A 26,962-nucleotide genomic window follows, 5' to 3' on the forward strand; every position below is an offset into this window, starting at 1 on the left:
CCATGTCTCCACTTGGGAGTCTCGTGGGCATCTCTAGTACCACCTTTCCTAAACAGGAAACCTTCTCTTCCTCCACCTCATCTATTGTTTCTCCATCCAGTTACTGATGCCTGAAAGGCCTACTCTCTTATGGTCCCTCTTTGCCTCACTGAAAAAGTAAAAAAAAAAAAAAAAAAAAAAAAAAAAAAAGTTGGGGAATTCCCAAGCTTTTATGCATGAAGAAACCTGGGCAACTTGCCAAAGGGTACACTCTCAGAACCTGCCCTGTAGATTCCAAGTGACTTAGTCTGGGCCAGTATCCTGAAAATTTTACTAGCCCATCATATAATGAATGAACAGGATCTTGACCTCATCCCCCCAATTTCTTGATTCTGGGGGACTCTGGTCCACCTTCTGCTCCACTGTCTTCTAACTGCCTTTTGCTTTTGATGATTCAAGCCAATGACTATCCCCATTTTACAGACGAGGAAAATGAGGCACAGAGCCCTGACTGATGCCCACGGTCGCATCAGACATCACCCAGGATTTGTAAAGTGAGATGGCACCTGCCAACTGACCCAGGCTGGTACCTTGTAACTGAAACCCACACCACCCTGCCCGAAAGAAGCCGACAGGCGCTCTGTTGCTGAAAGTGATTGTCTGCCTCATTTCTCAGCCACTCCACCCCTGAGACCTCCACAGCCCTGTTTTTGTCCCACCACACCATGGAAACACCATGGAAAGAAAGCCAGTTCTGGGGAGAGGCTGAAGTAGCTGGGTTTCTGTCCTGGTTTCTCTGTCCAGCTGGGAAACAGGTCCCCAGACCCACTAAGCCTCTGCTTTCTGAACTGTAAAGTGGGCGATATGACACCTGCCTTCAGGGTATGGTTGAATGTTGTGGCAAAAGCCCAGGGGCCCCCAGTCAGCCCTGGGCTCAGAGCCCCACAGGTGAGACCTGGAATTGAGGTACGTGTTGAATACCCCAGGCAGGTCCAAGGCCTCCACCGGGCCAGGCTAACCATGCTGAGGCCACCCACCATAGGGCTTGCCTATCTACAGGCAGCTCACAAAGGAACAATAACAGGAAACCATCCCGAGGGGAAGTGGGCCAGGGCCAGTTGGAAAACCTGCCTCCCTCCCAGCCTGGGTGTGGCTCCCCTCTCCCCTCCTGAGGCAATCAGCGGCGCTCTACACAAAGCTCAGCCCGGGACTGGACTGTCTGAAGGAGTGCAGTCTCCAGCTCCTGCCGACGCGGTAAGTGAGCTTCCCAAACCTCCCAAACCTCCCTCTATTCCTGTCCCATTGAACCAAGGCGGGGAGGGTCCTGGCTTGCCCATATGAAGTATGGGCATTTATGACTCCAGGGGACCACAGCTTCTCCAGGGAGAGTTCTCTGGGGCCAGAGTGGGGCTGAGGAATGTGTACCTCTTAGTGTGCAAGGACACACATGGTCATCTTGGAGTCCAAATGGGAGAAAGACAGTCTTACAAGTAGACTATCTCACTCAGGGAGACTCCAGAGACATGAAGGGTCTTTGGATTTCAGGTTCAAAGAGGAGAGGATCCCACCGCCAGCCAGGATGCAGTGGACGCTGTCTTGGGCCTTGGATTTGAGTGGGATCTGCTTTGTATGGAAAGGGTGAACGACAGCTCTGTGCTTCCCTGTCTGCCAGGGTTAGCTCTGCCTTCTGCCCAAAAGTCAGGCTGGACCAGAGCTAAGGGGATAGATTTACCAACGTCTGACTTGCCCCCTACCATCATCCCCACCCCCAAGTCCTCAAGGGCACTCATTTCCTGTCAGTGTCACCCACTTTCAAGCTAGGCATCCTGAGGCTCAGCTCTGGCACTTGGGCCCCTGCTGCTCAACTCTCTTCCCTCATCTCCCCCAGACTCACAGGGCCTGCTTTGTGCTTTGGTGGTTGCAGGCTGGAAGGCAGCCTGCAATTTCTCCCCCAGCACCAGATACTCAGGGCTAGAGCTCAAGAACTCCTGTGGCCCTGCAGCTCAACAAAGGCCCTGGAGAGAAGGACCTCTGAGCCAAAAGGTGGCCTTCGAAGTGACCCTCGGCACTGATCCCAGCCTGGTGACTTCTGTGTAGCCTTGGGACAGTTGCCTAAGGTCTCCAAACCTTCATTAAGAGAGGACATTTTTGGGTGCAATTCTATTCACAATTTGTGGTGAGCAGTGGAGACGGTACAGGCAGAAATAATACTCCAAAACAATGGCTCTGGGATTTACTATCCGATCCCAAGGTAGAGTCTCTCTGTACTCAGAGAAAGCAACTAAGATTTGGAAGAGTTACGATGAAGATTTGAAGCTAGGATGAAGACTCTCATCCTCCATGGCACATAGGCTCTTTCTAGCACCTGTGGTAACACATGGGTTCTGGGTTCTAGACTATATTAGTCTTTAGATATATACCCTTGGCTCTGGGATTAGCACATAGTGAGAGGCAGATAGCCAGAGAATCACAGATGGATTCCCCCACTTTCCCAGAGCAATAGGTGGCTGTGAATATGGCAAAGATTTGGAATCCCAAAGCATGGGATAAGCTCCCCCACCTCACCTCCTGTCACTGAGTGGCTCCCAGCACGTGAAAGGAAGGGCTGAAGTGAGAGGCCATATACTCAGTTACCTGAGCTGCAAGCTCCTTCAGGAGTCGTGTTCCCCACCTATACTATCCCTAGAGGAATGTGATAGGCAGGCAAGACTCCAATAACAGGTGACAGAGACAGGTAAGAAGCTTGGAGGGTCTGAAAGGCTGGTGGGCTCTAGGATCTTTAGAACAGGGCATGGATGCTGAATAGTAGGAAGGTTTGTGACAGCCCAGAACAATTATCTGTCCCCAGGTGAACAAGGAAGTCACAAAGCTCCCCTGGATCTGGCCTGAGCCCATCCATCGATGGACTGGGGAGTACCAGGGTGATCCCAAAAGGCCCAGGAGCAGCTGAGTGTCAGGGTGGCACGGCCAGTTCTAACTTTCAGAGCTAGGAGCTAGAAGAAGTTCTCAGTACCGTGGAGGGGTTAAGCTGTTCACCGTGTAGTCTCAGCCCAACCATTGTGCAGCCAAACAAGGACCGGACATGGGGCAGGAAGTCAGAAGGGCCACACTTATTTTCTCCCAAAGTTAGATGAGTCACACTTGCACGACTACCTCAGAGACAGCAGACATTAGCCACTGTCCCAGCAAAAATCTCAAGCCCCTGGATGACTGGACCAGCCAGCCTAAGGACAAACCAGAAGCCTAGAGGCACAGGAACTGCCCTAAGAGACTTGTTCTATTGTTGTTGGAGAAATACAAAGAGTCCATCATAACCCTGGTCAGTGTTGGTACAGAGAAGAGAAATTACAGAGAGCGTCTTAAAGGAAAAGAAGGAACTTGGAATTCTGGGAAGACTAGAACAGCTCCCATAAACTCAGACTGGGTCTCCCATCTCTCTGTGGCAGAGGATGGTTCTTAAACCCACTCAGTCCCCTCCCCCCACCTGGCAGACCTGGCAGTCAGGGAGAAATGGGGCTCAGGGGTGGACAGACAGTGGTGAATAACATCTTCCTCCTGGAGGAGAACAGAGAAATGGGAGATGAGCCTACGGCAAGACCAGGAAATGAAGGCAGACGTGAGGCAGCCAGTGGAAGGCCCAGCTCTAGACTAGAGAGGCCGGATAGGGAGAGGTCAAGACACCTGTGCACTTAGTAAGCCCTGTCTGTGTGTGTTGGGCTTCACCTCTTCCTGTCCTCCTGCGCAGGGATTCAGCATTTGTTGCCTTTATTAGAGGCACAGCAGCTGAATTAGACCCAAGACCTCAAAGCACAAGAGCGATAAGACAGGTTCAAACAGACAAACATATGGACCTTATTCAGATGCCCCACCACACAGTCCCAGCCAAAGTCAGGATGCTCAGAGGGGTGGAAAGAACCCTTAGGGTGGAAGGCTTCTGCCTGATGCTTGAGACTTCGCATAGGAAACAGAGAGCTAGTTTGAATGACCTTAGCACTCAAAGACTCAGCATGAATCAGTTTCAAGTTGCAGGCGAGATTTGACCCTATTGGAAGTTTCTATCTTACAGTAAAGCTTCAGAGGAAGGAAAACCGTGATTGATTAGTGATGTCTGCCATGGGTATGGAAAGAGGTGGGCAGCATCAGCCTGGGAGTTCTAGTTGGGCAGCCCTGTCCTAAGAGGCTCACTGCTCAGGGGTATGTGTGGTCTCTCTGGAGACCTGTAGGAAAGATTATCTCGTTTTCCTAAAGGATCAAATTTTAGTGGAATTAGCAATATGATGGCTGTTAGAGGGGATATTTGGAACAAGCTGCTCACCCAAAGTGCTGTCTGCAAATATACATGTTGGTTTTTAAATCCTGTGAATGAAAGGAGAACCAGAAGCAGTTTTAGAATGGGAGACCGGGTCAAAGAGGGATTCTACACCATCAGACTCCAGACGTACCCTGAGTCCATTACTGGACACTAGGATGAAGTACAGAGTTTGAGCCAGAATGGTTCTGGGCAGAGAATGAATATTCGGGCTAGGAAGCAGAGGCTGGGCTGGGAGCTGGTGGCAATCAGAAGATTACATGGAGGAGGTGCCCTCAGGCTCATCCACTCAGGGAGCAAAGCTAGGAAGGGCACTCCAGCATGCTGGGTGTAGCACAAGCATTGTGCATTCCAGAAACCTTTAGGATGGCTGGTGGCTGGAAGGGGTAGGGGGGTAGAAGAGAGAAGGGTTGGAGGGGCTCAGAGGGGACACACTCGCTGGCTGACTCTGGAGCTTGGCTTCATGCTGGAGAGGTGAGAAGCTGCAAGAAAAGCTTAGACAAGGGAGACTCAGAAGAGAGCCACTCCACAAGCCAAGCCAGCAGACAGCCTCAAGAGAGGATCAGGTTTGGGACCCCTTGGAACAGGTCTTAGCACCGAGCTAAATCGAGCTACAAAGGAGGAGAAAGCCCCAAGGGGCCAGCTCTTAGCTGATTGGCTTCACCTTTCTCACCTCCCATCGTCCACACTGACAAAACCCAGTTGTAAACACTGGAGACTCAAAAAGACAATGCAAGAATGAGCAGAGGAGTGGGGTGAGGGTGTGTGTACCCTAAATCCAACTCCGGTCCTAGCTGAGGCTCAAAGTGGGGATAGGCAGGCCAGAGCTGCCCAGGGCCACACACAGAGCTCAGGCTCCAAATTCACTGAGCTACAGGCACACCCCCTACTTGTTTGGAGTCATCTCCGCCCACCGCCCTGCCCCTCATCCCTGACCTCCAGACTGGAGTTCACAGTCTGTAGGGGGCTGGGGTGGGGCTGAGCATTCCATCTTCAGAGGCCCTCCCTGGGGCTCCACTTAGCTGCCAAATCCAGCCCCTTGTCCTCACTGAAGGCCATAGGCTGGTTAGAAGAGAGGGCCCTGTACAGGACATAAGGGAATCAGTTCTGCGGAATTGCTGTGGGCACTCACCTAGATACAGGGCCATTGGGGTCTTATACAGACTCCTTGAGGAATATGAGGCAAGAGAGGGAGAGAGAGACAGAGAAACAGAGAGAGACAGAGAGAGAGATTAAAAGAAACAGAGTCAGACAGAGACGGACACAGAAAGAGAGCTAGTTAGTTAGTTGGTTAGTTAGTTATTCATTAGTTTACCTTATCCCCAGAGCCCTCCAGGAGAGTGACCAGCTTCCTCAAAGCTAGAACCTGGCAGCTAGAATTTAAGGTTTCAGTGAGGCTCCCACCAGATGCCTGTGGTCATTGGAGGACAAACCCAAGGTACTGGCCTTATATCCCGCTGAGGGGCTCTAGCTGGAGCCAAATTTCCTACATCTGTTCAGCTGCAAAGCCAGAACCTAGCCCCTGAGACACCAACTCCTCCTCCACACCCCCTCTTCAGCTGTGCCCAAAGCCCTCCTTCTGCCTGTAATGTGCAGAACTTAAGGCTGAGCCCATCTTTAAGCCCAACTTTAAGACTGTATAGACAATGGGAAAGGGGGCCTTTGCTTGATGTCCCACAGTGGATGCATGAGGAGAAAGGGCTCCTTCCTGCATGCCAGTTCTGTCCCTCCCCTCCCTAAACACCCTCTCAAAACTTCGCAAATCCTTTCTTCCCAGCACACTTTGTATTTTTTTCTTCTGGCATGGTCTGTGTCATGGGTCCACAGGCAAAAAGGCCCATATAAGATAAGTGCTAGTATGGGAGTGGATGTGTAATCTTGTACTCCTTTGACTTCCTCCAGGGAAGTGGTTTCGTGTGACTTAGATGGGAAGGAATATCACCAAGCCAGTGGGATAAAGGACGTCCTGAAGTTAAGGTCTCACTATGTTTGGAGTCTCAGAGGAAACCCAGAGAGCAGCAGACAGAGGCATGGGGCCTTGTTCTGTCCTACTAAGATGTGCAGACATCTTGACCTTCAGAATCATTTCTCAGTCCTCAGGCTCTGGCCTTTGGACCATGCCTACTCTAGCTACTCCAAGATCCTTACCTTTCAGGGCATAGTCGAGGTCAGCCATATTCAGGTCCTCAGAAACTCAAGCGCCCCATGTCCTGGGCTCTGTGTACACTCAACATCAGGGCTTTCTTTGTCTTACTAAATTGGCATTTGTAGACTGACCAAGGGCACAGCAGGCCCTGGTCATCCTGGAATTCCTCTGAAAGCATGAACATAGCCCCAGAGTTAGGGCCTTGTCCTGGGTGGCAAGGAATATGGATAACCCCTGAATGTCCCACACCCATAGCTGAGCCACTAGGCACTTTCTTGTCCCCTAGCCGCTGTGTTCACACAAGTTCCCAGCTGTTCAAGTGGGATGCTCAGTGTGGAATCACATCCCCAGTCCTCAAGCCTCTCAGATATCTTCAGTGCCCTAATTCCACCCAGAGGCATTCTAAGCCTTTCTGAAGCCAGTAAGAAGGGCCAAGAGATGAGACTCTGCCAGATGAAAGCAAGGGGATAAAGATGGTGTCAACTAGGTAGTGGCTAAACCTTCAAGAGATCCAGTTCCCAGTGAGCCATCCCAGCTTCCATCCCTGCACAGGTGGCAAGAACAATGGCTATCATATAGAACCCTTTCCCTCTGCTAAATTTCTTTCCCTAAAGGCAGTAGACTCAAATAAGTGTGGCCATTGACATGGAAAGTCCTCTGGGTCCCCCTGAGACTCTTTGTAGAAGATTAAAATTCAGAAGGCAGCAGATTATGTCATGGGCAGTCTCTAGATTTCTATTTCCTCCCCTGCCAAATGGGAATGAGAATTTCTGCCTCCTAGATGTGCTGGGGAGAGTGTGAAATTTAAATGAAGGGATATCTCTGAGAGCTAAGCACTGAAAACTGTTATTATAACAAGTGTTGCAGGAGGTGGGGGTGATACAAGAAGGGCTGCTTTAGTCTGCGCGTCCATGGGGCCTTTCCTTCCTCATCTGCAAAAGAGGACTATTGGTAATTGTTTCCAAGGGTTATGGCAAGGTTTAAATCAGGTAACAGGCTCAAGGAAGCCAGCGTACTCCATACCCCAGGCTCCAACCTTACAAGATCCCACCTTCCACTTGGCCCTACCTCCTCACCAACAGCTGACTGACAAGAGAGCTGAGTGAGCAGACCTCCTCATGCCCTGATGTAAGGGCCACCTCGAGAGCAAAGGACATTGCTATTAGAGGGTGGGAACTTGCAGGTAACCTGTGGACTAGAGGCTTTCTGTCCAAGTCTCACAGCAAGGCCTGTGCTGGACACAGAATAGGTCAGCCTTACATCTTCTGAGAACTCTATGAAGCTAGCCAAACCCCCAGAGGCTAATGCCCCCTGTAAACCAGTGAATTCTGCTTCACTGAAGTCCAATATAATAGTTTCCTCATAGAGCTGATGGCTGTTGTCAGCCCTCAGAACCCTTCTCTCATCCCAACAGGACCCAGCAAAGAAACTGTGGGAATGCAATGTCCAATATAGGCTCTTTGAAGGGACGGCCAGCAAAGGCTATGGAGGGTCACAGGGACCAAGCTGCCCATGGAGGCACCCAGAGACCAGCAATGGAAGGATGCTATTATCACTCTAGGGTTGAAGGGGCAAAAGGGAAGCCACTTGCATAGCCCAGAAGAAAAATATGAGAGATGCTGCCCACTAGGAGCTGGCATGATGCAGAGTGCAACCATAAAGGGAGAAGGCAGACCAGAGGAACAGAGAAGTGGCCTACTGCTCTCCTCCTGTCACCAGAGCACCCACTCACACCTCTTGGACAAACCCAGCCAGAGGCCAAGGCCAAGGCTAGGAGTCCCTGGGGAAGCTCTATGGTCTAGAGCAGAGGTTAGTGGGGGCAGGGAGGGGTGTCTGCTGGGAGACGAAATGAACGATCCATACAAACTCTCAGAAAACGACTGGGAGAGCTACTGTTGTTACTGCTCTTTTGAGAGAAGCTCCTGCTTGCTGTGTAGCTCAGAGTGGCCTCAAGTTTCTGGCAGCCGTTCCACTTCTGCCTCCCAAGTCCCAGGATTACAGGCACGTGCCTCTTAAGGATTCCGTGTTCAGGAACAAGTCTGATAAGCAGGCCATAATCCTGGTGACAAGCTCCCACAAATCTGAGGGCCTAAAGCCACAGGAGTTTATGTATTGCCTTACAGCTCTGAAAGCCAGAAGTCGGAAATGGATCTCAGAGGGCTGAAGTCTGAGTTGTGACCCCCGTATAGGCCTCAGAAGGAACTGGTGCCCAGACCTCTTCTAGTTCCATGGCCGTTTGCATCCCTTAGTCTCTCAGCAACCACAGCCTCATCTCACCATGTCTTCTTATGGTGCTGGGATCCAGACCTTCACATATTCAAGACAATCACCCTACTGTAGAACTGCAGCCAGAGCCCTCTCTTTACATTTTATTTTATTTTGCTTTTTTTTTTTTTTTTTTTTTTTTTTTTGAGGCAAGGTCTTATATATCTTATATATCCTTCCAGCTTCCTATGTGGCTGAGGGTGACCTTTGAACTTCTGATCCCCCACCTTCAAATGCTGGGATGATGGACATGTGCCATCATACATTGCATAGATGGTGTTGGAGATTAATCCCTGGCTTTGTGTACACTGGGCAAGCAATCTACCAACTGAGCTACATCCTTATTTGTGACACAAGGCCACCCTAGGTTGCCCGGGCTCGCTTTAAACTCACCCTGTAGCCAAGGAGACCCTCCTGCCACAGCTACCTATCTAGCTGGTCTGCCCCGCTGGGCCTAGCTACATCTTATATTTGAATCTAATTCTCCTCCCTCTACCTTCAAAAGACCCCAGGACTATCGTGGGTAGTGCAGGTTCAACTCCCCAACTCAAGTGAGATCCTCAACTTAAGTCTAGATTCGAAGAGTCCCTTTTGCCATGTAGGTGACTTTCATTGCCATGTAGGTGTATAGGACATGGATTCTTAGAGGCTATTGTTCACCCGTTACACTGACATAGCCTCTCCCCATGCCTTGGCCCTTACTGCTGATTTCTCTCTGGCCCAGGAGACTTCATCAGTTCCTCAGGCTTAGTAACTTCTCTTCTACATCAGAGCTTCATTCCTGCTGGTCTTCTTAGAGCTGACACTCAAGCACAGCCTTGAATGATTTTTTTTTTTTTTTTTTTTTTTTTGGCAGGGGTTGGGAGTGTAGCTCAGTGACACAGCACTTGCCAAGCCCATACGAGGCCTTTGGTTACACCCCTCCAGTGCCACCAAATACAATAAGAGCATCTCAGAAAGGCCTTCCACAGTGTCCCAGTCTCTGCTGCTGGCTGGCTACTTCCTCCTCACAGCTGCATCTCCCACAGGGATTCCCACTTTCTTATCTTCCTGTTGGTCCCACTGTGTCAGACAGCTCCAAGGTAGGTCTTCCTATCTCACAGCTGCGCCCAACAGCCTGGTCCAGGAGGTACTCCCACCCTCACACCCCAGCAACGCAGAGTTTAGGCTCTTGCCCTCTACTTACCCCAGGCCTGGGAACTCTTCCCCTCCTTCTCTGTTTCACTTCCTACTATATTACTTATCTATTTCCCAGTCACTTCTCACTTGAGGGGAACAGAAAACCCCAAGCCTGGCAGTTCTTCTCCGGGCAAAGAAGGAAATGACTCACATAGCCATGGCTGCAAGGTAGAGGCAGAGGGTCATACTACCACCTCCCTCAGTCAGGACCAGATTCCTGGCAGGCCTTCCGCTTCCACTACCCTTCCTGCACGGATTGTTCAATGCCTTCCTCCTGCCTGGCTCTTACTCCAAGAGCCTGCCAACGTCTGCATGTTCTAGGCAGACCTAGAAGTCAAGGTGTAGGGACGCAGAGCCTCCCCTAGGCACATAGTCCTTGTATTCAGCCCTCCCTCAATTCTGGGACGCTGGAGTCTGCTTCCTTCTAGGACAGACTTAGTGGAGCTGAAGGGCAGGAACCATGGTTCCTAAGATGAGCACAGACAGTCCTGCCCTCCCTGAGGCCAGCCTGGCGCCAGTGGTTCAGAGATGATGTTACTGGAGTTTAGAAAGATCCTGTGATAAACGAGGTCCACCCCTTCCTTCACTAGCAGGGGAGGAGGCTACCCCTTCCAGCTCTCTGAAGGCCGCCATCACTCTTCAGGCATCTGCTCTGATTCCTACTCCCATCTACCCATTCTCTTCCTCCATACCATCCCAGGAACTGCAGGTCAGTGACACGGGGACCCCAGGTGGGTGGCAGAGGAGGTCACGGCTGAGAAGCCATAGCGATGGCCATGTCATGGCCTCCACTGCTATGAGGCACTAGAAATTTTCCATTCTCCAAACTTAGACTAGAGGCAGGACTTAATCTCTTGGCTGTCTTGACCCACATTCTAAACCTACAGGTTGCCTTCCAGAGCATGCAGCCTGTTCAGCTGCACAGGGCCTGTGCTTCAAAGGGGGCCCTGTGGAGTTAAAAATTCTTTCATCTCCATTTCAAATTTTCTAATAAAAATAATAGTAATAAAGCCCCATGCTCTGTTTCACACTGAAGCTAACCCTGGGTACCCAAGTCTCTCAACTCCCACCAAACCCAGCTCCTAAGGTGGCCATCACCTGTGAGTCCTAGAGTGAGGGCTAGCCTCTAGATTAAAATGTTTGGTTTTTCTAGGAGCCACCTTCTTCCTCTTCTTCTTCTTCTTCTTCTTCTTCTTCTTCTTCTTCTTCTTCTTCTTCATCTTCTTATTTTTCTTCTCTCTCTCCTCTCTGTCTCTCTCTCTTTCAGTTTTTTGAGGCAGGGTTCTCTGTGTAGCACTGGCTCTCCTGGACTTGCTTTGTAGACCAGTCTGGCCTCGAACTTACAGAGATCCACTTGCCTCTGCCTCCCAAGTGCTGGGATTGAAGGTGTGTGCCACCACCGCCCAGCTTCTAGAAGACTTCTTAAGGCAACATCAGTGCCAGGGGGGCTTTCAGGCTGTAAGGAGCTGGAGAGATGTTTCCAGGAGCCTTAAATCTACCCCAGAGCAGCTGTTGTAATATGGAAGGCATCAGAAAAGAGCTAGAATTTGAGGCCACACAGACTTAGCCCAAGTTTTGGCTCTGTTCCTTACAGTATGAGTGATTTGTAGATGTTACTAAGTGTCTCCATTCATTTGTAAAACTAGGGTCACAGTTTTACAAACTGGGAGGCTGGAAGAAAGATTAAGTGTGATGGTTTGTCTAGAGCACCTAGAACAGAGGAGCTCTTAGTGGAGGTGACTGGTTGTGGCCAGATGCCTGGGCTGCATTATCAGCTGGAGTTAGCCCCTCTGTGCCTTAGTTCCCTCATTTGTAAGATGGTGACTATCTGAGTCCCCTACAGTGCTTTGGGAGCGTGAGCATCAGTATTCCAGGTGTCCTTCCCTGGAAGGTCTCCTGGGACCTCATACCCCTGCACCTGCTTTCATGCCAGCCTATGTGGATATAAGGAAAAATCATTTTTGGGCTTGCCTTCCTCCACTTAGACCAGTGTCTCATTCTGCTGGTGTCAGCTCAGTGACAGATAAAGGAGGAGAGAGGCAAAGACACTTTGGTTCCTAGAGTAAGATGCTCACAACTGATGTTATCTATCCTCTTTCCCCCGATCAGTTCCTCGGTGAAGGATGCAGAGGCTCACAGAGCTGGCCACCGCTTTGGGCACCTTCTTGGGCCTGCTGGCAGTGGCAGCAATGGCAGGCCCTAACCATCCTCAGATAGACACCTTCAACATGCTGCCTGCCCACCATCGCCAAAAGAGAGACTGGATTTGGAATCAAATGCATATAGATGAAGAAAAAAACACCTCCCTACCCCACTATGTGGGAAAGGTAAGCCTTGGGCTCCAGAGTGATGGAAGTTACCAACATTGGACCATGGCCATGTAGCAAAGTTGGTGACAAATACAGGATGGGTTGCCACTGAATGGGGTAAACAAGGTGGCAATAATGGTGAAGGTGACAACTGTCTGATGGTTGTGATAGGAAAGAGAAAAGTGATGATGGTGGTGGTGGTGATAGGAATAGTGAAGAGAAAATAAAGGAGTGGATGGTGGTTGTGATGGCAATGGTGTCGGTGGTGATGGTGGGAGGAGCAGTCTTGGTGATAGTAATTCTGAGAGTGAAAATAAAAGTGAGGAAGTTTAATGGTTGGGGGTGGTAGTGGTCGTGATGGTGGTGGTGGTGTTAATGGTAATAACGACCGTGGTGGTAAAATGGAAGTTGTATTAGCTACTTTTCTGTTGCTGTGATAAAATACCATGACCAAAAGCATTCCAAGAAAGAAAGAATTTATTCTGGCTTACTTGTCCGGAGGGATAGAGTCTATGGTGGGAGGGAAGGCATGCTGTAACAGCAGGAACAGGAAACTGGCTGGTCCCCTTCCATCTGCACCCAGGAAGCTGTGAGGGAGGACAGATAGGCAGGGAAACTTCAGAAAGCCTCAAAGCCCACCCCAAGTGACATACTTTCTCCAGCAAGTCTCCACTTCCTAAATGCTCCATAACTTCCCCCAAATAATAAAGTGTTCAGATACATGAGCCTGCGGGAGATATTTCCCATTTGAAGCATACAGATGGTGGTGATAGTGATGGTGGTGGTGGTGGTGGTGGTGGTGGTGGTGGTGGTAGAGATAATAGTAGTGAGAGTGAAGAAGGTGAGGGAGTTAGTGGTTGTGTTGGTGATAGTATGGCAGTGGAGATGGTGATAATAATGAAGGTGTTTTTCCCAGTAATAATGATAATGGTGGTAATGGCATTGATAATAAATGAAAAGATAATCAAGATAAAGATGGTGAGATAGTAATGGTAATTGTCATGATGATAATGGAGCAGAAAGTGAAGGAGTTAATGCTAATGCTGCTACTGCTGGTGGTAATGTGGTAACGGTGAGGATGGCCATCATGATTATAGTGAGAGGGAAGATGGGTGAGGTTACAGTAGTGACGATAATTGTGATGCTGATGCTCTCGGTAATGATGATGTTGATGATAGTAGGAATGGTGACAATACTTATAGTAAAGGGGAAGGTGAGGAAGTTAATAATGGTGGTAACAGTGGTAATGATGGTGATGGTGATAACAATAATCATGGTAGAAAAGAAGGAGGTAATGGAAGCAACAGTGGTGGCTTTGGTGACAGTGATCTGAATGAGGAGGTGATAGAGTTTATAATTTGGATTTTAAGATGTCTCCCAAAGCTCATGTGAAAAATCTGTTCTCAACCTGTGGTGCTATCTGGAGTAGAGTCCAGTGGGAGGTCATTAGAAGTGTGCACTTGGAAGTGATGTGAGGGCTCCAATCTTCCCCCCACACATGCTCTGCTTCCCAGACACCATGGTGAATAACCTAGCTCTGCCGTGGGTTTCCCACCATGTTGTTCTCCCTTCTCACAGGCCCAAAGCTGCACTGTCTCAAAAAGAGACTCAAGGCAAGGTTTAGTTGTAGGCCTTTGAATTAGTATATTAAAAAACAAAACTTTATAACAGGATGATAGGAAAGATGTCTTTAGGGCATCTCAGGAATCAGCAAGTCCCTACTATCATGATAGTAGAAATCAGTAATGATACTACTATCAGTCATTACTGTTGTCCAAAGACTTGTTTGAGAAGAGAGCTCCAGAACACCCTATCCTCATAGGACTGACTATGAAATCATTTCCACAGGATTGGGTTTCCCCTTCCTTGTGCTTAACTAGTCAGGCACTCAGAGGCCACTGTGCTCATGATCTAAGGTGGTCTACCTGTTTCTGAGGCCAGTATTATTAACCTGGACATCATCCGCATGAGTTTGGTTTTCAGGCATGCAAATATAACAGTTGTGAGGTCAAAGGCTTCTACCAAAATTTCAAAGGAAAACCTGGAAAGTCAGATAACGTAGTAGGTTTGGAGTCTATGAATGCATTTGCTGAGAAAATAATATATGAATCTATAAGAATGAAGGTGAATATTTAATGAAGATTCCAAAAAGTTAGATAAGCCAGAAATGCAGACATAGAGCTAGACCAAGGGTGATACCATGGAGACTGAAACTGATAAGCCATGGAGGACGGGAAAGGGGGAGACAGGCTACTTAAGCCATTTGGATTTCATATCATTCTGCCTTGTGCCCTAGATGCTAGACATGGAACTGTTAAGATTTTATGTTTTCCGTGCTGGGTTCCTATCTTACTTCAGCCCAACTCTTCCTTTCTGTCTTAGTTTCTTTTCTATTTGTTGTGATTAAAAAAAAATTCTAACAAAAGCAACTTCAGGGAGAAAGGGTTTATTTTGGCTCACAGTTCAAGGGCACAGTCCATCATCAAGAGGAAGCAAGGCAGCGGGAGGTTAAAGCAGCTGGCTGTATTACAACCACAATCAAGAACAAAGCAATGAATACTTACTCAGCTCGCTTTCTCTTCTATATACAGTCCTGGACCTCTGCCCAGGATTAGATTTTCAGTGTCCTCGAAAGAACATGTGCTAAAGGTTGTGGCCTCAGGGAGGATGGGGCCTAGGAGAAGGAAGTTAGGTCATTAGGTCTCCCTGAAAGGAGATAAGCGAACTCTGGCCCTCTTCTCTTCCTTTGCTATCCGGATGTCATCAGTGAACTGTTCTCCTCTCCCACACACTTCTACCATTATATACAGCCTTACCACAGACAGACCAAAACACTGAGTCTCTGTGACCGTGAGTGGTAGTAGTGGTGACAGTGGTAGCGACAATGACAGTTGTATTAGTTACTTTCCACTTCTTTCCTTTTTTTCCTTTTTCTGTATTCTTCTCTCAAACAACCCATCCCAACTACAGTCTCCCCTTCTTCCTCTCCTCCCAGCCCCCTCCCCACCTTTCCTCTTCCCTAGATCCACTGCTCCTCTATTTCCCTTCAGAAAAGAGCAGGCCTCTCTGTGATACCAACCAAATACAACATAAAAAGATGCAATAAGACTAGGCATAAACTCTCATATCAAAGCTGGGCAAGGCAACCCAGTAGGAAGGAAAGGGTCCCAGGAGAAGGCAAAAGAGTCAGAGACACCCCGACTCTTACTGTTAGAGTCCCAAAAGAACACCAAGCTAAACAACCACAGCATGTCTGTAGAGGACTTGGCACAGATCCATGCAGGCTCTGTGACCACTGCCTCAGTCTATCTGAGCACCTATGAGCCCTGTTTGGTTGATTTTTGTGGGCTGTGTTCTGGTGTCCTTGACCCCTCTGGCTCCTACAATCTTTCCTTCCCTTCTTCTGCAGGGTTCCCCAAGCTCTGCCTCATGTCTGACTATAGGTCTCTGCATCTGCTTCCATCATCTATCAGTGGGAGCCTCTCTGATGACTACTACACCAGGCTCAGATCTAGAGTATAGCAGAATAGCATTAGTAATCATTTCATTGGCTTTTTTTTTTTTTTTTTTTTTGGTCAATCATGTTTGGTTCTACCCTAGATCTCTGAGCCATTCCAGATCCTGGCCATCCAGGCAGTGTCAGGCATGGGCTCCCTCTCATGGCTTAGGCCTCAAGTCAGACCAGTCATTGGTTGCCACTCCCACAAGCTCTGAGCTGTCATTGCCCCAGTGCATCTCGCAGGCAGGACGGGTTTTGTGGCTGGGTTGATGTCCCAGTCTCACCACTGGGGGACTAGCCTGGTTACAGAGAATGGCCGGTTCAGGCTCCAAATCCTCCATTAGCAGGAGTCCTCGCTAGGGTCACCCTTATCGGTTCCATGAAATTTCCACTGCACAAGGTTTCCACAATGCTCCCCAGATGCCCACCTAGTCCAGTAATCTCTCCTTGTGCTCCCTTCCTCCCCTACCCGATCCCTCCTATGCCCATCACCACTTGCCCTGTATCCACCTACAAAATCTATTTTATTTACCCTTGTCAGGAAAACCCTTGTGTCTCCCCCAACCCCCTAGACCTTTCCTCTTTATCTAACTTCTCTGGGTCTGTGGATTGTAGTACAATTATCCTTTACTTCATAAGGAGCAACTTAAGGGAAAAGGGGATTACTTTGGCTTACAGTATAAGAGGGGACACAGCCCACCACGTCAGGGAAGGTGTGGTGGCTCAAGTGTTACATTGTGTTCTCCACTCAGGATGCAGAGAATGGAAGGGCCACGCTGTAAAACCTCAATGCCCACTCTAATGACTCACTTCCTCCAGCAAGGCTCTACTTCCTAAAGGTTTTACAAGCCTTTAAAACAGTACTAACAGCTGGGAAGCTGTGTTCAAACTAATGAGCCTCTGGGAATCATTTCACTTTTAAGTGATGCAGATAATGAGAGATGAGCGCTATCCTAGTCAATGTTCTATTGCTCTGAAGAGATGCCATGACTCTTATAAAGGAAGACATTTGATTGGGGCTTGTCTTAGTTTCAGAGGTTTAGTTCAGTATCACCACAGTGGGAAGTATAGAAGCATGCAGGCAGACATGGTACTGGAAAGGTAGCTGAGAGTTCTACATCTGGATCCACACAAGCACTGGGCCTGGCTTGAGCGTTTTAAACCGGAAAGCCCACTCCCAGTGACACACTTCCTCTAATAAGGCCACACCTACTCCAACATGGCCACATCTCCCAATATTACTCTCCAGGCATTCAAATATTTGAACCTATGGGGGTCATTCCTGTTCGAACCACCACAAGGGTGGAAGCCATCACAGAGATAGCAGTGGTAGTGTTGATTCAGTGGTAGAGGTAGATGTGATGGTTGGTAAAGGAGTAGGTGGTGGAGGTGGTGACGATGGCAATGATAATGGTGGTAATGGTGCTGACGATAGTGACAGTGAGGGGATGGAAAAGGCAGTAATAGTGGTAACTATGGGAACATGGTGGTAGTGATGGTGGTGGGTGGCTCTCATGAAGGAGAGCAAAAGAGAAATGATGGTCGTGATGAGGGATGCAACTGTGGTAGACGCAGCAGTGAGAATGGCAGAGCATCTTCTCCCACACTTTGCTCTGCAGAGTTGAAATTACTAACAAGGCCACCGTGTGCTCAGGGTAAGGAGACTAGCCTGGCCCGAGAGCTTGGAGCTAAGGGAAGAATCAGCCAAGGCTGCACTCAATGTTCCCACATGTGACAACCCTGGTTATGGGCTCTAAGTCTCCTCAAAACAAACTTTACATCAAGCATGATAGTATAAGATCAAAGAGTTGAAGACTAGCCTGAGCTACATAGTAAGATACTGCCATTAAAAAAATAAAATAAGGGGAGAAAAAAAAAATTCTGGCACAGATTGTTCTTGTTAGGTTCCCTATGATTCTACACAGCTCTTCTTTCTCCAGACCAAATATGGCCCTCTGCCTGGCCTTATAAATAAAGTTTTATTGGAACACAGCCACATTAATTAACTTGCTAATTATCCTTGGCTGCTTTCATGTTGTAATGCCAGCATGGAATAGCTGTGACCAAGACCTATATGATCAGAAAAGTCGAAACTGTTTTTTCTCTGGTCCTTTATAGAAACAATTTACCACCTTCTACCTATACCTGGAACAGACCTTCTCAAGCTTCTTCCATTTACAACCTCTTTGTGCCCAAGAAACTTTTAGACAACAGATTATATGGGTATATAAAACAGGGGCTGGAGAGATGGCTCAGCCGTTAAAGGCTAGGCTCACAACCAAAAATATAAAATAGGTATACAACATTTACTGATGATAAATCATGAAGAAATTCATTTTAGACAGTTCTTTGGTATATGTGTAACTTTACCATTTATTAAAATGAAAGCAAATTTGCAGCATAATGAAATTGATACTTAACTTATTTTTGTGTAAGTAAAGTCTTAAGCCAGGCATGGTGGTGCTGAGCGCTGAGAGGGCAAAGACATTCAGATCCCTGGGGCTCGTGAGCCAGCCAGGCTAACTTACTTGGCAAGTTTCCGGCCAGTAGGAGACCATATTGTACCCCCCCCAAAAAAGGTGGACAATGCCTAAAAAACACATCCAAGGTTGTTCTCTGGCCTCTACATGTATGCACATACATGTATATGCACAACTCCCCCCCAGACACACATGGACCCACACACAAAGCAAAATTTAAAGAAAAATCCTTGGCCAAACATTTGATACTACAGGCATAAAGCATATTGAATTCAGTTTTTAACAATGGAGGTTTGTCTATTGTCTATCTGTTCAGTTTTAGCCCTGGCTGGCCTGGAATTCACTATATAGATCAGGCTGACCTCAATCTCTCAAAAATCTGCCTGCCTTTGTTTCCTGGAAGCTGGTATTAAAGGTGTGATGCCCACGGGGTCCATATTTTGTTTCTATAATAGTCAGAGTAAGAATACTGCTTTGCATAAACACATAACATAAAATGGCAGAAGCATGCTTAGAACTATTTTGGAAATTCTGTTCTAATTCAAAGATAAAATTCATTTAAGTATTTTTTTTAAATGAAATTCAAGCCTACAACTCAAACAGAAATTTTCAAAATCAACTATTCTGACACAACCCAATTTAAAGACACACTAATGTTGACTCTTATATGCTGAGAAATGACAGCAGAAAAGTGTTAAATCTGTTTTATGAGGCATGGTGGCACCTATCTTTAATCCCATTGCTTGGGAGGCAAATACAGGTGAATCTCTGTGAGTTTTGGGCCAGCCTGAACTACATAATGAGCTCCAGGACAGCCAAGGCTATATACATTGAGACCATATCTCAAAAACAGAATAAAGATAATATTATATAAGAATATATATATTTAAAGGTTATCTCCTATAAGGATATATATATATATGCCTTTTTTAGCATTATTTCTGTAAAAGCAGAAACCTTTGTGTGCCTCATAAAATCACTGTAGTCCATACAGTAATGTCAAATCTGAGCCAAGTGTTTCTGGTGTCACTCATTTGTGTTGTGTTGCATGACAGCACACACAGTGCCCAGCAAACATGTTGTGTGTGCTGAGAACCTAGGCAGCAACACAGACAAGCACTGCCAGAAACCACCAAACGTTGGGTTGTGAATTACTTTTTGGTCACTGTGCAGCAAGAAATCATTCAGTGTTGCCAAATGTTTCACAACTCCTACGTTTAGGCACATGACTGCACATAAGAGTGAGGACCATAGTTTAAGAAACAGACTTCTAGAGAAACAGCACAGATCAAAGAACCCCACAAAAGGTGGTGATGGGAGTGTTCAGGCTGAAGAGGACCTTTGACATGAGGGCACAGATCTGAACAGGGCACCAGAATTGCCTCCCCAACTCAACCGAGGGAGTCTTCTGGGAAGTGTCTATAAACAGCCCCACCCACAACCAGCTGACTGGGCCCAAGGGCTGGTCTGGCTTCCAAGAATGGCATTCCACCGGGTGACATGACGTAAATCTTGCCACCTGACCAGTCAGAAGGAAAGACGTAAGTCTACAGTGAACCCTGTGTCACAGAGGGAAATGCCATTAGCCCAGGTATGGCTATCCCAGTAGGATAACTGGCCATGAATCATCCTCTGAGGACAATAGCTAGCCCTGAAGGAAATCTGAAGGATGAGTCATGAAGAGCTATAAGAAAGTGGAGGCCAGCACCAAACAGAAGGAGCTTTGGAAGGGTGGCCAATGGGCTGTGTCTTATGATGACAACCTATTTGGTACCTAGCACAAGGCTTAGAGGAACTACATGTGATCTCCACCCTGGCTAAAACAAGAGTTTGTACAAGACACAAACATGGAACGCCAAGGCTCCCCTCCCAGCTCTGAGGACACAATCTGAAGGAAGTTCATGTTTATCAAGGTCAGAGTCTGGAGCTTTTGTTTATAATCCTGGATGGACAGTGGGAGCCAGCTGGGAGCAGCCCGCTGGGGCAGGGCAGCTATTGGCAATGAGATAGTTCACCCAAACACAATGCTAGTAGAAAGAGGGGAGGGGCAAAATCTACAGCCCCAGTTCAGTGGTGACAGAAACCGAGACATTTAAATGGAAGGGCATCCAGTGAGAGTCCTGAGCAGCATTCCTCCAAACTGTTAAGGTCATCAAAAATAATAAAATTCTTGGGAATCATCACAATCAAAATAAGCTTTGAAAACATGATAATCAAATGGTATCTTGGGTGATATATATTAGGTTAAAAGGAAAACAAACAGAGAAATCTGTAGTCATCTGTTTTGGTCCCCTTTGCTGTAGCAAAAGACCACACTAATGTAAGGTGTGACACTCAGGGGAAGGGAACAGGCACACAGAAACTCTGTGCACCGCTGTCTCAGGTTTTCTGTAAGTCCAAGAAGAGTTGTAAAAACTATTGTCTACGTAAATGAAATTGGGTTAAGCATGGCAGTACATGCTATAACTCTGGCACTCTGGAGCCTAGTAAAAGAAGATAGGGAGTTCGAGGGCAGCCTGGGTTATATAGCCAGACCTTGTCAAAGGAAGGAAGGAAGGAAGGAAGGGAAAGAAGGGAGGGAGGGAGGAAGACATGGGGGAGGGGAAGAAAAGGAAAGAGAAGAAAAGGGAAAGGGGTTTTTCAAAACAGATAAATTGGATACTCATGACATCTGCAAGTTGATTTGCTTCCATTGTGCCTTCATGCAGAATCGCAGGTCCTGGTTAAGACCACCGTCTCAGCTTAACCTGGGCCCTGAACAGGGTATCAGGCTTCTTGCTTCTTCATTTTCTGCTGTCACCACATGCTACAGGTTACAGAGCTGGATCGCGGCTTTTTGCTTTGTCTAGCTGTTCATTATCTGTCCCGTGCATTGGCCAACCTGTCAATATACACCACACTTCCTGCTCCAGGATCTCTGCTAGTCCCAAGCTGCTGCCTGCCACCCTCCTCCAATGCCCAGTCGGGGAAAGGGTCTTCCCTTCATGGCTCTGCTCTTTCACCTTCCAGAATCCTCTTGTGCTCTGCCATCTGGTTTCATAGCCTTCCACCCAGTTCTTACCGCCCTCACCAAGACTCTAATCAACGACCCGACCCGACTTTCTAGACCTCATGGGAGGGTCCACACTCTACTGGAATCTCCTTCTCTCCTGAGGCTAATGTTCTTGACCTCCTGGCCACTCCCTCTGCTCTCCCTGCCTCCTTCTTAACTAACCCTTACTGTGTACCTGCACATGAGGGTGTTTCTCCATCTTGACACCCAAGCGACACCCTCAGCCTTTCACTACAAGCCTCAGTTCTGAGAGCCAGGATGGGGCCTGTGATATCTATGGGATCCACAGCATGCCTGAGACCTGGTAGACATCCAATTTCTGTTTTTTCAAATAGAATTCTGTTTCCAGTCATTCTGGCCTTCCAGAAAAGTACTATTTTGAACTCCTGAAATACTATAATCTTATAAACCTAATATCCTCTAGTTGTAAAAATAGACTATTTGGCACTGGAACTTTCTAATATCTTTTGACTTGCGGGTCTGTTATTAAAAATTAATTTCATTTACCTCAGGAATGTTCAGTGCAAGGTGCTTGGCATACATAGCTTTCCTTTAAACCACTAATAGCATGTGTTATAAAGAAAAAAAGAAAAAGCACAGTGGTCTAAGATGTACAGAACATCCTGAGCTAAACAAAGTTCACAGGGGCTCTGTTCTGTGAGTTAGACACTGTATATCGCCAGTAAGTGAATAGTTTATGCATCATTCCAAAAGCAATTTTACTGGGACCGGCACTGATAAATCTTCTGATAAATGTCCGACATCTGGCTTTTCAGGGAGAGTGAAGATGTGTAGAACTTGCCAATTTCTATAGTGTAAATACTCAGCTTCAAGCTGATGCTGTGACACCCCTGAAGGCAGAGTTGGTACAAGATGTCTGGCGTCCCTGCCAGACTCTCACAGAAGACTCAGTGACCTCAAGAATGTAGTAAAGGTCAGGGACACGGCTCGAAACACGAATTCTGGGTATCTGTAATCTTTGCTTCTAACGTATTTGTTATTAGTCACGCTTCCATTGCTGTGACAGAATACTTGACAAAAGCAACTCCAGGAAGGAAGGACTTAAGTTGGCTCCCAGTTTGAAGGTACCGTCCATCATGGCGGGAAGGCAAAGCAGCAGAAACACCTACAGTCGGGAAGCAGAGGGAGACAGATGCAGCTGCCTCCCTCGCACTCTCCTTTTTTGTTCAGTTCAGTACCCCAGTCCGGAGAGTGATGACGCCCACATCCAAGGTGGTCCTTCTCATTTCCGTTAGTGTTCTCTAGAAAAACCACAGCAGAAGTATCTCCAGAGGCATGGCGCCTAGGAAGTGCCAAATGCCCACATCCTGGGTTGATAAACCATCCAACACTTTATCCCCGTTGTACATCCAGATAATTTAAATTTTAATATGACCATGTTTAACGGCAAGATCACAAATATTCCCCAATTCTAGCCAAGTCTTCAAAGCCATGTTGATATAACTCTAGTACATCACTGGCACGTATCCCGTTTTCACATGGGACAACAGGAGAAAGCCAAGGTTTCCTGGCACTCCTTCCCAAATGGGAAGCTGTACTCATTAGTGCAAATCAACCTTAGAAATTCAATGAGCTCTGTTTTACAGATGAGATAGTAACAATCAGTGTCTTGTAAGGAAGAAAGACATGCTTTATTCTTTAGTGGCAAATGCATTACTGGGCTGCGGGCACCATTCTAGGCACCGGGTACAGCTAAGAAATGCCCATCACCGCTGTGCTTGCAGTGCCCTGGTGAAGACCAGTCAAAAGTTCTCGTTTAAGACTTCAGTGTCATGGTTAGGATCCCCCCTCCCCCACCCAGCACTACACGTAAGGTCTGTGCACATACTCTCATACAGACATCCTTACATACATGCATACACATGCCAACATGCACACTCACGTGAGCACACACTCTCACAAATGCAAGCAGCCGTACTGCCCACTCCTAGCTCGTGTTGCCTGTTCTTTTCCAGATCAAGTCCAGCGTGGACCGGAAGAATGCTAAGTATGTGCTCCAAGGACCGACCGCTGGGTCGATCTTCCGGGTCGATGCTGACACAGGAGATGTGTATGCCTTTGAGAGGTTAGACCGGGAGAAGGTATCTGAATACCAACTTACTGCCCTCATTGTGGACAAGAACAACAACCAAGACTTGGAACAGCCTTCCAGCTTCACTATTAAGGTTCATGACGTAAACGACAATTGGCCTGTGTTTACACGCCAGGTGTTCAACGCATCTGTGCTCGAGATGTCAGCTGTAGGTACGTGCCTGGTCCGCCCTCTCTCTCCTCCCCTCCTCAACACCAGCCTGAAGACACCTCTCACCTCAGTGCCTAGTCAGGCTCCAGTAAGTGCAAGGAAGTGGTTGGAATGCTGTGTTGCCCCTTTACATGGTTTCAAAACTTGTCCCTAAAGGCTAGCTTCTGACCTAGTTCCAAACTAAACCCATCATAGATGGGTTCTGGTCCTCATAATGTGCTGAGCACTGAGCCTCATTATAGCCTGGGCCCTGATCCCGACCCCGGAGTGTGTCATCACCCTAGATGTGAGCTTAGGAGGTACCAGCCTGTCCTCATCCTGCTTCCAGAAGGTCTACAAAAAGGGTCTCCCTCTACTCTTCTATACAGAATATGTGCTCAGGGCCTGGGGGCCAGATCTTGAGGAAACTTAAAACTCCAAAGGATGAGCACTGCGATGCTCATCCCTCTGCAGGCTTGGCAACACCCTTCCAAGTCCCACTTTTCACTTTCAGAAAAGGAGAAATCACCCCAGACCTCTCCTGAGTTTCTCCCTCAAACCCAAACATCTTCCCTTCTTCATTTCTCCCACCAACACACAAACTGCCTGTTCTCTCTGCCCACTTCATAGCTAATCTGGCTGGGTCTACCATTACAGGTTCTTTGACCTCATGAAAGCCCCCCTGGCACAAGGCAAACTTTATCCCCTCAGCTTGGCCAGTAGAAACAGTGGCACCCCATCTCCTCCCACCAGGGAATGGGGTGAAGGTCACAGTCATGAGCAGATACATGAAAACTCTCTCTCTCCACAGGGACCTCTGTCATCCGTGTGACAGCTGTGGATGCAGATGACCCCACTGTGGCCGGCCATGCCACTGTCATGTACCAACTCCTGAAAGGAAATGAGCACTTCAACATTGATAATACTGGTCTGTATGCTAATTCTTTTGAGCAGGCACCTATTTGGAGGGATTGGGGGGGGGGAGGAACATAAATATTTCAAGTGCCAATGCAGAAAGAAGTCTAACCTGACAGGTGTCACCAGCCATTAACCCACGGGGGGTGGAATGCATACTAGGCATGAAGACATGTTCGGGACAGGGCTGGTGGAGAAGGAAGCAGACAAGTACCCAAGGCAGCAATCAAACCCAGAAAAAAAATAAGCAGGGGCTTTACACCCAAACAGAGACCAGGACTCAACAGAAAATGCTAGCTGGAAGGTCTTTGTACATGTTCAGAGACCTGTGATCTTAGCCCAGCATGGCTGCTCAGCCCTACAGCCTTTGGACAAGCCAACTCACACCTATGAGCTCAGTCCGTTGGGAGTAGCTGTGAAGTTTGAATTAGATTATACATAGACATGGCCATGCCACATAATTTTGGAGGCCTTGCTAAGAGGAAAACTTCAGACCAATTAAATTTCATCAAGTTTAATTTTTGCAAAGAACACTTCACACAAATTGGGACACCCTGGAAACCAAACAAGTTCAGAGAAACCCCAGGGCTGCCACATAGTTGGGTGGTATTTATAGTGCAGAAAAAAAAAAAAAAAAAAGAAAGAAAGAAATAAAACTACCCTGCAGTCTTGAAACAGCTCAGTTGGTTACAGCTGGGTGTCTGCCTCATTTGAATAGCTTTGAACAGGTGGTAGCCTATGATTAACTGAGGCACAGCTGCTGTGATTGGCTGAGCATACTCCTAAGTTCAGATTTTAGTTTATTTACATACTACTAGGTTCATCTCAGAAGGATTTGAGTCTGCCAGTACAGAAGGCTTCACAGGCCAAATTTGGTTCAGATTAACAGATTGGAAAAAACTATAAGTACTGTATCAAGGAAGCAAGAAAGAAGGCCAGTTAGTCAGGCTAGGCACAGTGCAACTGATACCTCTCTGTGCACCAAGACAGGCATCACTAATCCATCACAGCACTCTCAGCACTAAAACAAAAAAAAAAAAAAACGGTAAGTCACCTCTATGTATGTCAAGACAGACATCATTAACCAAGCACAGCACTCTCAGTACTCAGACACAGCAGAGCCAATCATGCTCATGTGTGCCAAGGCAGACATCACTAATCCATCACAGCACTCTCACTCTCAACCTGAAATTGGCCATATGGTCTTTCTCAGCATGAGATTCTCTCTGGCTAGGAACAATATTGGACCATCCATTTGGCCAGCTTTTAGCCATACAGGCATGGAGGTGGTAGGCTACAGTCTTGGGGTTCTCAAAACTATTGTGGAGTCACCTGTGTATTTCTGGAAGGATCTGGGCAACTAGATTTTCTCAAGGCTCCTCAGATAACACGATTTCCGTTGGGACACTTTTTTTTTTTTTTCCAGGACTCATTTTCACAAATGATAAAAACTTGGACAGAGAGACGCGGGCTGAGTACAGGGTTGTGGTGGAAGCACGAGATGCCCAGGGTTTGCGGGGAGAGTCGAGCACGGCCACTGTGCTGATCACACTGGAGGACATCAACGACAACTTCCCCATCTTTACTCAGTGTAAGCCCCTCCCATAGGGCCTTCACTGGACAGGGGCTGGGACAATCCAGACTCAGTGCTTTGGGGGCCCTCAGAGGGTACTCCAAATCTCTCTTCCTCTCCCCATACCCCAGGATGCTTCTGAAACCAGGATATGGAGCCCCTGATCCATCCTAATACTGAGCTCCCAAGGTCACCCAACTGTCCCCTGACCAGTCCCTTCACAGACCAGAAAAAAAATCATACCCCAGCTGATCCCACTACAGTGCATCAAGTCGCACTGTGAGGTAGAAGCAATTCCACGCCCACCCCATAGGCCTGGGAAACCCAGCCTCCAAGACTGAGGGCCCAGCTATAACATACCAGAGTATAGGGGTACAACCAAAGCCTGCCATAAACGTGTCCACAAATCGATTTTCCTTTTTAAAACTGTCAAGAGCCTTCCCTGTGCCTGGAGTGAGACTGGGTAGTAAAAGTAAGTGGATATGCTCATGGATCCAGCCCCCAGCTATGTTGAAATTCAGGACTCAGTTGTCCTCCAAACTATCTAGTTCTGAAGTAGCTCTGTTACTTCCTGAACGCATAAACTTCCTGAATACAAGATTTATCTCTCTTACCTATTGCTGTCCCAAAGTACACAGAGAGCTTAGTAACTACCTGGTAGACAGAAGGGTGGACAGATGGACAGAAGACAAGGCAGGAGTCCTTGCCTTGGGACCCAGAATAGCATGGTCATAAGCTTCTTGCTTGTTTTCTGTAGCAAAATATTGTATGAAAACCCAAGTAGGGCAGCACATGCCCATGACTGCAGCATTCAAGAGACAGAGGCAGGGGAATTGCAAGTTCAAACACAGCCTGGGCTACAGAGCAATCCTCTATCTCAAAAGTCCAAGTGCTAGGTGTGTAGTTCAGTAGTAGAGTGTTTGCCTAGCCTGGGTAAGACCCTAAGACCCTTGTAATATCTTTAATATGTGTGTGTGTGTGTGTGTGTGTGTGTGTGTGTGTGTGTGTGTGTGT

At 47.6% G+C, this 26,962-nt stretch overlaps 1 protein-coding gene across 2 annotated transcripts in view; it reads left to right on the forward strand.

Moving 5' to 3' along the window:
- Positions 1 to 1,170: 1,170 nt before the first annotated feature.
- The window catches only part of Cdh5 (cadherin 5), a 39,286-nt gene continuing 13,494 nt past the window's right edge, over positions 1,171 to 26,962 (forward strand). The window contains exons 1-6 of one of the 2 annotated variants that reach the window (XM_055621583.1): positions 1,185 to 1,233; positions 10,472 to 10,587; positions 11,988 to 12,205; positions 23,195 to 23,483; positions 24,272 to 24,388; positions 25,802 to 25,966. In XM_055621583.1, coding sequence (XP_055477558.1) covers positions 12,002 to 12,205; positions 23,195 to 23,483; positions 24,272 to 24,388; positions 25,802 to 25,966 — 775 coding nt within the window. In that variant the 5' untranslated portion in view covers positions 1,185 to 1,233; positions 10,472 to 10,587; positions 11,988 to 12,001. Of the gene's footprint in view, positions 1,234 to 10,471; positions 10,588 to 11,987; positions 12,206 to 23,194; positions 23,484 to 24,271; positions 24,389 to 25,801; positions 25,967 to 26,962 lie in introns of both variants that reach the window. The other variant, XM_055621582.1, reaches the window with a different exon arrangement.

Source organism: Psammomys obesus, unplaced genomic scaffold, assembly GCF_907164565.1.
Source record: "Psammomys obesus unplaced genomic scaffold, mPsaObe1.curated_primary_1811, whole genome shotgun sequence".
Lineage (NCBI taxonomy): Eukaryota > Metazoa > Chordata > Mammalia > Rodentia > Muridae > Psammomys > Psammomys obesus.